Source organism: Pelobates fuscus, chromosome 12, assembly GCF_036172605.1.
Source record: "Pelobates fuscus isolate aPelFus1 chromosome 12, aPelFus1.pri, whole genome shotgun sequence".
NCBI classification, from domain to species: domain Eukaryota; kingdom Metazoa; phylum Chordata; class Amphibia; order Anura; family Pelobatidae; genus Pelobates; species Pelobates fuscus.
In genome coordinates, this window is record NC_086328.1 from 22,938,187 (window position 1) to 22,953,015 (window position 14,829).

The following is a 14,829-nucleotide window of genomic DNA, read 5'->3' on the forward strand; positions in this document are numbered from 1 at the left end:
TCACAGTATGCTGCTCTGCATCTAATTACAGTATATTGTTCTGTGAGAAATTACAATATATTTCTCAGGAGATAATTAGAGAACATTGCTCTGCACGTTAAGCTGCTGTTTGTATAATTACAATATATTGCTCTGCATGTTATTATGCTGCTTTGCTTGTAATTGTGATATATTGCTCTACATATGGCCCTGACGGAGGTGAATTATAGAACTGTACAAGTCAGACCTTTTTAATTAGTTTTTTTTTTTTTTTTTACATTTTATTTTTCACCATTCGTAATGATGTCAGATAAAAATTGACAGGTTACAGGATGTGTAGGATTTCAGATTCCAGGGTGGTGGGCCGCTTGCTTAGCGTGTGCCAGCTTCTCTCACCCTCCATTTGGTTTATGGCCCGTGCCAAGAGAATAGCTCTGTAACATTGCCTTTGTTTACTCTATTTGACTAAATACACAGTGGTTGGACTAGCCACTGCTATGAGAGAAAGAATGTGTGTAAATGTAATGTGTCTAAAGCCGCTCACTGTAAGAACTTAATATAGAATTTTGTAAGTATACAAAATGTGCTTTGCTTGAGTGTGAACGCCTGTCATGTTGCATGTATGTGTGATTACCAAGGAATATTATGTTTGATTTGTGTAGTTATGGTCTTAGGGCTGTGTCTGTGTGATGTATGTGTTACTAGGAAGTGTTTGTGCTTAATAACGGAGCTACGACGTAGCGGGAGTTTGCAGAGGATTCCGAGTGTGAGTGTAGATTCGGGGTCCAATAGATCCTGCCGAATATCTCCGTTCCCCTTTCACTAGGGATAGAAATGCAGCAGTAGTTGCTTTTTATTGATTTTTCCCGTCTGGTTTCTGGGAATCTCTTCCACCTGGATAAGCTCGGCAGGAATGCAGTACGGGGCCATGACTGCCCTAAATAAGAGACGGGAGTTGGTCTCAGTCAATTGCTCAGCAGAGTACAGATCTTGCATTTGCTATATTAGATACTGAATGGGAGCACAGTCCCAATCCACTTGGCACAGCAGGCTGGATTAGATGGTAATTGAAAATACAGATTTACTATAGTTACAATCAATACACAAAAAAGCTGAACTATATGGGCTCTGGTGATTGGCTGAGCATCATAGGAAACGCAGTCCATAAACAAAGCTGCAGCAATTCCTTAACTGCTTTGGAGTATGGGAGGCAAGAAAGCTGATCCGGTAATTGTTGATGATCTATGATTCTCATAATGCTTAGCCAAGAAGTGGCCCACGTTGCCTTAGAGTGATGAGCACTGTTCCCACTAAGTTTCCAATCAAATGTTAGTCCTTCTCACCTGGCCCACTCCTTCAGTTGCTGCAATGTCAGGGCATGCCCATCCTGGAGCTTAACAATGGCTGTCACATGCTGTCCCCATATCACATCAGGTGCGCCGATAACAGCCACATCTAAACGTCGAAAAAGGGAAGAGGTCAGGGCAGGTTTCGTGCCTAGATTTGGTTATCTTTGCTACTCTTGAGCAGGGAGATCATACTACCTATAATACTGGGATGAGCCAGGAGATGGCGTTCCACTTCCAATGCACTGATCTTGTACCCTCCACTCTTAATGATGTCCACCGACGTCCGGCCCAGGATCCAGTAGGAGCCATCTCTGTATACAGCTGTATCTCCTGGAAAGATGATATATAAAAAAGTGAATATATTTACGGACAGTTTTCAGAAAAGCTAGTGGACAGATTAGGGTTTGATCCAGGCTTATGTCGGCCTACAAACCCCCTATCATTCATTACATACACAATGCAGAACAAAGCAGGTATCTCTTGGTTATTGAGTGCCTAGCCAACTACTGCTGCTTGCCAGGTGGCTGGATCAATACAGCTGTATGTAAGATGCATGGCCGTCTACCACTGTCCAACTAGGGCAATAACACTTAGCATTGCCTGTCAGGTGCACAAAAACTAGCACCGACAAGGTTGCCATCCATGTAGCTCCTATAATCTGTACATTTACAAGGGTCAAACTACAAGTAAGGCTAGAAGATGCACAGTGAGCACAGTATGACCACACCTGGTACAAAAACCAAAGCATAGCCATGACAGTACAGAGGAAGGATGACTGGCTCCCCAGGCATAGCCATAGCATACACAAGGCAAACACGAATGCTTTCACGAGGCATGTATAACCACAACAGGATCCACAACTGTATGACTATACCAGGCACAGTGACCAAAATATAACCACTACTAACCTGCAGGCCAAAGTATTACCAATCATGGCACATACACAAAAGTGTGGCCATATAAGACACATAGGCCAAAGTATTTACATTGCTGATGAAAAGCCCAAAATACAACCATGTCAGGCACATATTTTTTAAAAATACTATTCAGATATTGTTACGTGTGCTTATTGCTTCAAAAACAAACAGTACACATGTGTGCATTAATAGGGGGTATTAGTGCATAGTTTTATTGTATTTAGGAAGTGTGGTCAAAAATACGTTTTCTCCCCCCCCCCCTTTTATCTTGTGTGCGTAGATCCCTCGATACCCTTTGACTGTTGAGTGCGTGCATGTTATCCCCCCAACTCCCCCTCCGAGCTCCTCCCCCCTCTCAAACACACAGAGTCGCATCAACAGCCCTCCATCTGCTCGCATATATCACACTCTTCATTTCAGTTTATTAGCCAGAATAAATCATAAATATTTCATTGTACATCAGCACGGATGGCGGGGGGAGCCGAGTCATCCATCTCATGCCCGCTCTTTGAAACCTGCCACCCGCCAATAACCCTTCCAGTCTATTAAACAAGATTGATACAGTGTAGGAATCTGCTCCTGGTGTGAAACACGAGGGGAAAGGCGGCTCCTGGGACCCAGAAAGGCTTCAGCTGCGGCGGAATCCTGGACTGCGCAGGTGCCTGACAAGCCTTGCGCTCTAGGAGACATAGACACACACAGCGGGGTGTATTTTTTTTTTTAATTTTCTCAATAAAGGCGCAGTGGAGAAAATGACTGGATTTTCAGCAGAGCAATAACATATTAGTCATAGACTCTGATCAGTCTTTTCAATACAGTATCCCATATTAGAAAGATCGCACAATATGACTCGTTTGTCATATTGATCCCCGATATCTATAGTTATAGGGGTATTGGCCTTCCATGAGAATGTGAAAACTATGGTTCTGTGAGATATCACAGGCCTGGCATTTTATTCAAATTAGTTTTCCCATGACCCTCAGATGCGATGATACAATGTCCATGTGTTGCAAGTTTTACAAGCACTGATATCGGATTGCCTTCCTAAAAAAGCAAGTGTTGTGTGTAAGAGCAAATTTTATTAACCCAACTGCAAAAAATGTAAATACATTAACTAAATAAATGAACGAAAATAGCACAAGTGATCTAAACATTTATCTGGAACATGACAAACCTCTTTAATTGTGCAGTCGGGTACAAAACCAAAAGAAAAGGTTTGTAGTGAGTGTCCTTCTCTAAATAGAACGATTTAATGAATATAATCTGGACGCCCGTCTGATAGTTTGCACACATCTTAAATACATTGCAACTACTTATTCACATGCTGCACCCCTTACTAATGTCCTAGAAGATGCACTCTAACATTGCACTTCTTTCACTATTTACTACCATCACAACCTTTCATCAATGACACTCACAGTTCCATTCATACATCTGCTTCTCACGCTAAATGCAGTTAAAGCTGACTCTGCCGCCATCAGGTCCCACATTGCTTAACTCGCCAGCATTGAAGTGCATGGAGCAAGCGAATGTTACTTCTTCATAAAACTGCATGCTACTCTCACAGTTATCATAGTACCTTCATTGTACCTTCACTTACAGCACTTTCTGTGCCAGCAACTCCACTGATTCCTGTCATTCTTGTACCTGTTTTGAACCAGCCGTCTGATGTGAAAGCTGTCTGCGTCTCTTGAGGCTTGTTCCAATATTTTTTGAAGACCGCGGGGCCTCGAACTTGCAATTCACCATCCTTATTTTCCAGGCCGGTAGAAACCTCAAGGAAAAAAAGAAAAGGGGGGGGAGCTGAAATTAACTCTTGATTTCCAATCCTGCAAATCCTCCCGCATGCACATTGCTAGATGCAGCTGGTGTTGACCTCACGCAAATACTACAGTTTTGGTAACGCGCCCACATCTTTAGGAAAACATCTGCTTCACACGGCATCTGCCAGTTGGGAGTCTTGGCACAGACTGGTGTCAGTTGGCAGAGATAAGGAGGGGGGATAACACAATGCAATTCGCAAATCCCTAGTCTTCCTGCAATGGCGCGTTAACCTGTTCAACCCCAGAGAGAGACCGATACAGGTCTGTATGCTGAAATCCTGTCCTAATGGGTTTTAAACAGCACCTCCTATAGAATGTAAGCTCGTTTGAGCAAGGTCCTCTTCAACCTATCGTTCCTGGAAGTTTTCTTGTAATTGTCCTATTTATAGTTAAATCCCCCCTCTCATAATATTGTAAAGCGCTACGGAATCTGTTGGCGCTATATATATATGGCATTAATAATAATAATAATAATTAAATAGGATGTTAATGTTTAATAATGCCACCTCCACCTGCATAGCAGGTCCTAAAGTAGTACATTTGCTTTAATTAACGCAGTAACAACAAAAGGAGCAGAGGAATAGTTCCGGCAGCTCACAGGTTAAAATCCAAGCTGTTAACGAATCAGAAAGTAATGTGGTTTGATCATGATTTTAAGCATCCTGAACGACTGTCGGTAGTTTTAATTTCTATCATTATAAATTAATATTAACGCTGAGTGAAAAACAAACAAACATGAAAAACTGAAAAAACAACAAGTTGTCACTGTATTGCTTATTTTAAGGCCATCTGTTAAAACATACAGAAGAAAATTCCTATGCCAGCATGGTTTACAGTCTATTCATTGAGCTAATGGGTGGCGATTCTACGGACTAATTAACTCTGCTAAGTATATGGCTGCTATTTTGGCCTATATTGCCATGCTAAGAAAGGGAAAAAATATATCTAGAAATGGATGTTCTTGCCAAAATGTTGCAAGCTGCTAGTCAACTTACCACGGCCTGTATTGATAATGCCTAAATAGGCTCTTTTGACAGATAATATTTGTAAAAGCTGACAAATGATAATGTTGTTACATCATTCTCAAATCATATCACAATAGTCATGTTTCTGGTCACTTTGAACCCACATGGTGCTGATGTGTACATTAAGGCATACATCTGTAGAAATCAATCTAAAATGGAACAATAAAACAAGCATCGTGGGTTTTTGTTTTAATATCTATGTGGGTTAGACCTTGGGCATGTAGACACAATGTTGCCTGTTCCCTAAACAATAATGATCACAATGGGCGTTTAATTAATTGTGTAGTAATATTCCATTGTTATGGTGAACCTCCTGAAGTGTGGTGCAGTCTAACTTAGACATTGTCTACCCGCCGTACTATACTGATTTCACATACTCGAGTGCCAGTTTCATCTCCGTATGCATGGATAATATAGTTGCTTCCTTCTTTCTGTGGATTCTGGGACGTGATGCGGACCTCCACTGCAGGCAGAGGGTTGCCAACAGAGCCTGGAAAAGAGATGAACAACAGGTAAGTAAAAGGTACCAATCCACACCCTTAGGCTGGTACCCTCTCTAGTGAGCTCCACTAGCTCAGCGAGAACTATAAATAGGAGCTGTGCAATGTCAGAGTGCCAAGCATATAATTAAAGGCTAATCAAACATTAGTGCCCACAATATATGCAGGGCCTCTAATTGATTTAACCATTAGTTAGCCGAGACTGCCTGTGCTGGTTAAGTATTGCATACTAATGGTCACATGTAGAGTGAAAAGACAGCATGGGAGATAATTACAAGCTTTCATCATCTTTGATCCATAATGACATGAAGATAAAAAGAAACGGTTTATCGGCCACTTACACATATCATAGATATTATATACATATATGCAGTTTCCTGGATGCTCACAAGCTGTTTAACCTCTGCCCTACACGAGAGCCCCTTTAGTCAGGAGATCAGGAAACACATAGAACCATTTAGACAGAAGATTATAAAAGAGATTCATGTTTGAAAGGTATTGCCCTTAATGAGGTAGCAGGGGTAATTGACAATAATCGTTTACCCTAAGGCAACAGAAATAATGAAACATTCAAAAAAGCGCACCCTTGAAACACCAACCTCAAACACCCTAAGAAGTAAGGGATATTTAAACACTGGAACAGTGGCTATTGCCAACTACATTTCCCAAGAGGCTCTGCTGCGATGCTGAAGTTTAGCCATCACTTCCATAAGTCACATTTTACATTACCACGCACATAAATGTCACATATGCAATAGACACATACTGTAAAGATACAATACAGTATATAATTGAACAATGTATTTTATTGCAGCAATGAGTATACATTTGAAATGCATAAAAACTTCTACCAGATTCTTACTTGGCACACAAAGCAGACAGACCTAAAACACAGGATCAAAGACACAGAATCATACGCACAGAAAACACACAGTTTTAAGCCCTTGATACGAAGAACACATACACGCAGCTCATATACCCTCAATAAATTGAACAGACGCCTGCCCTTGATGCACACGCTCCCCCCACCCCGGTGCCGCTCCTGCTTGCAAGAGCAAGTCTGTGTAATTGGCAATGCTGTGAATGTGCCAGGCTCTGGGGGGTCCACATTCTGCTGTGTATGGAGGGGCCCTGGGAGGATTGAGACAGGCCGGTGATAAGACACATTGCGATCCGCCTGTCACAATGCGCCAGGTCCCCGCTGGAGCAGCTATTAGCCAACTGTGATCTAAACCTCCAATTAAAGCGCTGATTAGACCCGGCGAGGCGTGAGCTTCCCATGAATAATTCATAGCTCTGCGCGTGAAGAGCAGAGAGAGAAACTCAAGCAAAGTCAGCAGAATTAACCCTTTTATGGCAATCGCGGCCTACAGTCAGCCTGCAGCACATTCGTAGACATTCGCTTATTAATATCTAGTTACGCACGATGCTGGCGGTGCGTTACAGTCTAACACATCGGACTTGCCCAGCCATTACACAGCGCCTGCAGCCTAGTATGTTTACTCTTTAACATATCGCCTAAGGAAGAAAGGAGTAACAAGATGGTGGATTGAACAAACGGGAATGAAGTTGAGCCAAACTTTTCAGCCACAGAATATTTCGCTTACTGTAAGGCCCGGCCAAGAATCTGACTTCTTGAAGCAATATTTCCATGCTCAATAGCAGTATATGCTTAAGAACAGCCATTGTAGCAGGAATGCAACTTACTGCAAGAAACTACTTTAACCCCTTAAGGACACATGACATGTCTGACATGTCATGATTCCCTTTTATTCCAGAAGTTTGGTCCTTAAGGGGTTAAAACGGATTGCTATATCTAGAATGGTGTAATCCACCCAGTTCTGATACGGTCTTAAAAAGGTATGCTGACAGTCTAACCTAAACAACATTTAATAGCTAAAATCCACTATGTAACTGAAGTATTAGTAGGAGAGAGTAAAGCAATGCCAAGCTTAAAGGGACACTATAGTCACCAGAACTACTACAGCTTATTGTATTTGTTCTGGTGAGTATAATCATTCCCTTTAGCCTTCCTGCAGTAAACACTGTCTTTTCAAATAAAACACAGTGTTTACATTACAGCCTAGGGATAACATCATTGGCCACTCCTCAGAAGGCTGCTAGAGGTACTTCCTGGGGCAGTGCTGCACAGTGTGACTGACATTCAGTATCTCCACCCTCTGCATGCAGACACTGAACTTTCCTCATAAAGATGCATTGATTCAATTCATCTCTATGAGGAGATGCTGATTGGCCAGGGCTGTATTTGGCTTGTGCTGGCTCTGCCCCTGATCTGCCTCCTTGACAGTCTTAGCCAATCCTATAGGAAAGCAGTGTGATTGGTTCAGATCATGACTTCTGATATTGTAAGCCAAGGAGGCAGGTCAGGGGCAGAGCCAGCACAAGTAGACTGGAATAAAGGTAATATTTAGGGAGATCAAGGGGTTGCCAGGAGGGCTAGATGGTGGATTTAACACTATATGGCCAGGGATACATGTTTGTGTTCCGGACCCTGTAGTGTTCCCTTAAAGTACTAAAACCAGGCTACCAAACAGGAATATTACATTGACTTCTATGGCAAATATGCCAGCTGTAGTGCAATATGCAGGCATATATCATTGGTTTGAAAGGAGGTTGTTTGAGCTATGAAGCTAAAAACTAAATATATATTTTTTAAAAGAGTGTTGCCCCATAATTTCTCTTGCATATCCCCAATGCCTTTACCAACGCTTACATGTTATTGGTATTGCCTTTGTACTGCACCAGAGAGTATGTTGGCTTTTTACAAATCTAATCGGCCAAAAAGAGAGAAGACCCCGTAACAAAGTGTATCAGGAACTTCGAGAAGTGTCTGTCTCAATTATCCCAAAGTAATGTGAATTTAAAGTTTCCAGTGTCAGGCAAGTAGTTTGCTGGTTACAATCTAGTTTTGGATTTATACTTCAAAGGAGGTCACGCAGTCAGTAATGTAACAAAGCTGTTATGGTAACGGACAGCCCAGCTCTCGGTGAGTTCTCTTCTTCACAAATTGTTCTTTGCGAAATGGTTATTTTTAATCCAGGATTGTCCAATCTTGGCTCTCCATCCGATAACAGAAGCCATTACTCACTGCCACACATAGAGGGGTGGAAATCTTGACCTACATCATCAATTAACATTTTCCTCTAAAAAATAAAATCTTCTTATCTCACCTCGGAAGAGAAAAAACAGGCTTCAGAAACTCCCAAATACGAATGCCCTTTCTAGGTCCCAAATGTTTTAAAACAAAAATCCAAGTATGATGTCACTGATAAGACCATCTTCCTTGTAAATTAAAGGTACACTCCATAGAAAAAAATATTTAACAATTTAGTACATACACTAAATTACATACATTTTTCTCTGCATGTTTTCTTTGGGGAATAAGAAAAAAAACTGCTTGTGAATGCTGCAAACCTGCTGTCTGCAGCCGTTGCAAGCCATCCTTCCTGACGCAGACTTTCAGTCTATTCCAATCAGAGGCTTCTGAGATGGAGACGTGGGCGCACACAAAACTGCGGCTTTTCAATTACTTTTCAGTGAGCTGTAATACAGCTCACTGAGAAATGGGGGAAGGCATGCGCGTGCTCTGTGGAGCTAATGGAAATGCAAGTAAACAGCTCTGTCTATCGGAGTGACAGTCAGGCAGGTGTTTCTGCCCCGATTAGAAAAGTGCCAATTTCTACTTAGAATTTGTATAAACTGTCGCAAATATGACAAACTCCAGACACATAAAGCACTTCAGCACTGTAGACACTATAACCGCTTAACCTCGAGGCCCCTTGGAGCTGCTTCTCCAACCAGTTTGAAATAATTTGCAAGCACGTTGACAGTGAATGTGGATCCTAGGCTCCACAGCCTGGTCTTTACTGGAGGTATGGCTAAGGCAGAGATCAAACAATTCCTTCAAGTCATACCAAGTCATACCGGCAATGGCAGCTGTGATAGGCTGAAAGCAGTCAGCTGACACGCTCAGTCAGTCGCAGCTCTCCATTGCTGCTCAGGTTAATTCTTCCTCCTTTAGTTCAAGCAATAGACCCTAGAATGGTTTAACACTGAATGGAAGGACAGTTACACTGGACTCTAGACACTATAACCACTGTTCCTACAGAGTTCCATTAAATTATACCCCAATTTGCTGCTTCTGCTGAGATCTAAAAGTGAAATGCAGACTAATAACATTGTTTTAAATGGATTGGGTTTAATTGTATAAATCCCATAAATCCGTGTTGTTTATGGGATATTTGGTAAAGCTAACATCCTTCAACAGAGAGTGGCACCTACTTATACAAGTAGATTTATTCATATTTTTAATGAATAAAACTACACAGCTGCTATGCACTACTTCAAAGAAAGCAATGGGAAACTTTCAGATCTTTCAAAGTAGCTATTTGTGGAGGATACAGAAATCTATTGTTTTTTTCTTTTTTTTATAGTCTTATTATTAACTTGTAGGAGACAATAAGGACACAAAAATCATGCATCCAGCATATTATTAACGCAAAACAAGTACATTTTTTTTTAAAAATCCAGAATTATATTTTGCATAATGGGAAAAATGGTGTTGGATACACCTTTGGTGCCTTCACTGTCTTTGGGATTCCAAACTTTGTGCACCCCTCCAGACATTGATGGCCTACAACTCCCAGAATTCTTTGAATGCAACAGAAGACAAGAAACTCATAGGAGATGTAGTGCAGCAACATCTGGGACAGGCAGAGTTTGAGATGCCTGCTTTAAAGGCTTGGTAGTAAATACAAGTATCCGGGAACACGTGATGCCCGCTTTAACGGCTTGTGAGAGCTCAGTCATATTCTCTTCCAGTGCATCAAATCATATTTTCAGCTTAAGGATAAAAGATACAACACTCAGAGCAATAAAAGGTGATAATTTTATGAAAAAGTTATATACACATTGAAAGAGGGATACAGCTGATAGAACCTAGAAAAATCTAAATACACAGCACATAGTGTGATACAGTACAATGAAATTCTTAGCGCTTAATTGAATGCACTCACAGAATTTAGGTGAAAAACACGCTTCAAAGGTGCATCCCCAGATGGAGATAGGGGGCTTCAAATCCCTTCTTGGGTCCGTTTGCACCACCTTCAATCATGACTCCGAGCGGTAGGTATATTAAAAGCAGCTTTAATCACATAGCTACAGCCAGTATGAAATGATTGATACAAATGAATAAAAACAATGGGTCCTACGCGTTTCGCCCCCTAGATAGGGACTTCCTAAGGGACCTTAAAATTATTGACAATCACAGAATATTGATGCTGGAAAAAAGACAGCCTAACAACCTCCACCCTCAAGTCCCTTTAAATAGGGTTAATCCCCAAGTTAATTGGTGGTTTCGTGGGCGGTTTCTTACTTTCTGGGTCCAATTGGTCAAAGTTTTCATGTAATCACCTGTTCTCCCATCGCCATAATTTCATCCTTCCTTCAGGTGTTGTTACTTCTCCGGCCGATGTAGGAGGCGGAAGTGCGTTCCAGTGAACACTCTTGTGCGTTTCACTGGTAACTTGCATGTTCGTCCTTGACCAAAGAAGGCCATGGGTTTCACCCTGGTCCTGTAACTTATTGATAAAACCCTGGTGGTCGCTAAGGACAACGCATTCAAAATACTTCTATATCTAGACATCTATATTTAACATCTTTCTTTCACAATCTCCTATTAGTTTATATTTGTTATCCCTTATTGGAGAAACAATATAAATATAAATAAGAAACTGTTAAATTATAATTACAATAACCCAAGTTATAATTGAAACTAATTAAAATGAAAATATTATAGAATATATCTAAGTGGCAAAATAGGCACATACCATATTTATAGATCATGTGTATTCTCCTAATTTACTTAATAGTGACAAGTGCATTATTAGTTGTGATACCATTACTCCTTTGGTGATTACATTAATATTTACATTCCAGGTGATGTGTTATAACAAAACACATTAAGTATTCAGAATTATATATAGCCACACAAATCTTCACTAAGTTTGTTCCTAATTATAGTTAGTAGTTGACTAACCGTTCCTTATATATTTACCATGGGTGTTCTAGACATTAGAAAAAGAGGGAAATGAAAAGAAAACAAAAACAGAGCTAAATTCTGTGCTAAGAATGTCATTGTACTGTATCACACTATGTTCCGTGTATTTAGATTTTTCTAAGTTCTATCAGCTGTATCCCTCTTTCTATGTGTATACAATTTTGGCTATTAAGCTTACTACCTGGGAGGAAATTTGAGGGAAACTGTTCTGTTTATAGATAAGTATAATTAATTTCTTTCTTGGTCACCACACTCATTGTACACTTGTGTATTTTTTTATATATGAAAAAGTTACGCATGGGGAATGAGACATCACTGTTCCTTTACATTTTTGTCCATAAGACAATCAGTTTTGCATTTGCAGACTTTTCCCTTTGTACCTGGTATGCGCTCCCCCTTTAGTGGGTTTGTCAAAGCCATGCCAATCTCAGTCATGCCATATCTCTCCAACAAGGTATGGCCAGTTATCTCTTTCCAACGCTCCAGGACCGGCACAGGAAGAGCAGAAGAACCAGATACCATTAACCTGCCATAACAGACATATTTGGAGAAAAAAAATAAAATAAAATAAAAACTTTATTAGCTCATAGCCTTAAGAACACATGATCTATACTAGACACCGTATCAATAAGTCAAGCTCGTAGTTTGCTTTGCTGTGATAAGCCAAAAGAGGAAAATACCTGATTTTATCCTGACACGTTGCCCGCACAAAGTCTTGAACGTTGGGGCTGGTATAGTGACGGTCATAGTACTCAATCAGCTTGCTGTAAATGGTGGGTACAGCCATAAAAATATTAATGGACGGCACATCTGTACTGAGAAAATGTTCCCAAACCTTGACAAGAACAGAAGATATGCATTAAAGAGGGATATCAGAGAAATGAAGGCCCACCCTGCAACAATCGAACCAAAAAATAGAAAAAAATGGGAACAAGTCCAAGGGGCAGCTGTAGAGAAACTCAAGTCAGGAGCTAAGCCTATATCAGTTCCACTTGTCTGATAATCCAATCATTTACAGCAAAGGCGATCTAATGTATTTTCCTGCTGGGGCAATGTACACTGTTCTAAGTTCTAAGTGAGCAAATAAAGGAAGACGCAATTATGGAGAGAATCTGCGTATGAACACGTTTCAATGCATGCAGACTCCAGCCAGGATTCGTATTTAAAAAAACTGTTAGTGTTTAGATCTCAAACCTTTCAAGGGGATAAATGTATCACGCAAAGAAAAAATGTAAAATCTGTACGAGGAAGAAAAATCCAGATTTCTAACCGAGATTACTGCAATGTTTGCAGGGTTAAATACACCGCTATAATCATATAAAATTAACCCCTGCGCTTAAATTCCTACCACTCCTAGGCGGCCGCAATAACTATAGTACAGATTAGCCCCGATACACAGGATAAAACCAAAAACAAACAAACAAAAAAAGTTACCTGCACATTTGAATAACTGGAGGTTATTAGTATCACTCCAATGTCAAGGCAAACCTCTTAGGTGGGTCTACACTAATAATTCACCTCTAATGAGACAGAGAGGGGCACTTTTCTAAACCCCTAAACACGTATTAACCCTTAATGGATAACACATGAGGTGAACGGCAGCATTGTAACATGGCTGTGTCATGCAAAACCAAACTCCCACTACTTCTGCCTCTCTCTGAATCATTGGAGTTTTTAGCTCAAGGAAGTAAAGTGATTTGGTAGTGGAGGGCTCACCTAAGATGTTTTGCCTTTGATGTGGCAGGTGAACTTACACTTTAATGGCCACTGGAGCGAGAATAATAACCTCCAGTTAAATGTACATAGGGATTTGGGATAGTGCGCAGGTAACTTTCTTTTTGTTTCTTGTGAAGTACACTGCTAGGTGCGTTTCCTCTTCCAGAACAAAGTGAAACTTTGCTTGTAGGCAGCATTTGAGTGGAGAAGCGCAGTGTTTGAACTCACATGCACAGTTCCACTACACTGATCGTGGTGGATCTTTCAGATCTGAAGGCTCCAAAAGAGAAGTCTCAGTGCTGAAAAGGAGGTGAGGAATTAGCTTTATCCTTTTTTTTTTTTTTTAAATCCGATGGTGGATTTATAGAAGGGAACCTAATCTATCGTCCAGAAATAACGATTGTTACTTTCGAGACTATAGGTTTCCTTTAATCTTGATGCGATCACTATTCCTAATTTCAGATACTGTTAGATAGCATTTATTCCATAACAAATTGGTGAAAACTGAAAAGGCCTCTGTACCTTATGTTAAAACACTTAAGTTTAAGCAATCGCAATCCTGAAGCAGAGATATCAACACATTAACAACCAGAGGAGTGAACCATTAGACACTTAGCAAATACAACACCTAAAAGGAATTGAAAACACTTTGCTAACAATTAATGAATACCCCAAGATATTTCCTTAAACAGCTCAGCTGACTTACCGACACGAACAAGGCACGTCAACTCATTTTCAGAGGCCTTACCGACAGTGAAATGGTCTGTGAATTTTGCATTGTGATCTCTTTGAAAACAGTTGCGTTATTCCAGACAGAATTTAGAAAACATTACTGACTGCTTGCAGATGGTGAATAGTGATTTATTAGAAATACTGTGGTTATATGAAAATCACTGCTCCTGTACAGTACGTATGTTCAGTAAGCAACCCCAAGATCAAAGGGCAAGTATGGCTACCATACACCAGCAGCTTGAATTATAGTTTGTGCCATGCTGGACATTTTCAGCTGGAGAGTCACAGACTCAGTAATGCATCCATGGTTTTAGTTTGTTTGTTTATTTTTGTTTTATTTTAATTGTTTTAATTAAAATTGGAAAGCATTGTACATTTTTTTATTATATAAAATAAAAAAAATTCCGGGTTGAAATTTAACTTGACTGCTATTTTCCAATCTATTCTACAGAGAACACACACAAAAAAACAAAAAATAAATAAAAATGTTTAAAAAAAAACAACTTTTTTTTTTTAATCATCCCTTCTTTGCTGCAAAGTTGCATTTAAAAGGACTTGAAAGTGTGTTTTAATGGAAGAAATGTGACTGGTGTAATGGATGCTTTTCCTAATTTAATTTTTTTGTCGTACGAGTCTCGTCAAACAAAATGGTCTCACATGATGCGCTGCATTCAGTGTCATAGAGATGGGAAACTTACCATGACCTGCG

At 40.2% G+C, this 14,829-nt stretch overlaps 1 protein-coding gene across 2 annotated transcripts in view; it reads right to left on the minus strand.

The window, feature by feature from the left end:
* Positions 1-244: 244 nt before the first annotated feature.
* ACSF3 (acyl-CoA synthetase family member 3) overlaps positions 245-14,829 on the minus strand; it is a 39,645-nt gene continuing 25,060 nt past the window's right edge. For both annotated transcript variants that reach the window (XM_063438826.1, XM_063438825.1), the window contains 7 exons: positions 12,353-12,507; positions 12,053-12,198; positions 5,471-5,583; positions 3,893-4,019; positions 1,524-1,658; positions 1,323-1,434; positions 245-916 (listed from right to left, as the gene is read on the minus strand). In XM_063438826.1, the coding sequence (XP_063294896.1) occupies positions 802-916; positions 1,323-1,434; positions 1,524-1,658; positions 3,893-4,019; positions 5,471-5,583; positions 12,053-12,198; positions 12,353-12,507 (903 nt within the window). In that variant the 3' untranslated portion in view covers positions 245-801. The remainder of the gene's footprint in view (positions 917-1,322; positions 1,435-1,523; positions 1,659-3,892; positions 4,020-5,470; positions 5,584-12,052; positions 12,199-12,352; positions 12,508-14,829) is intronic.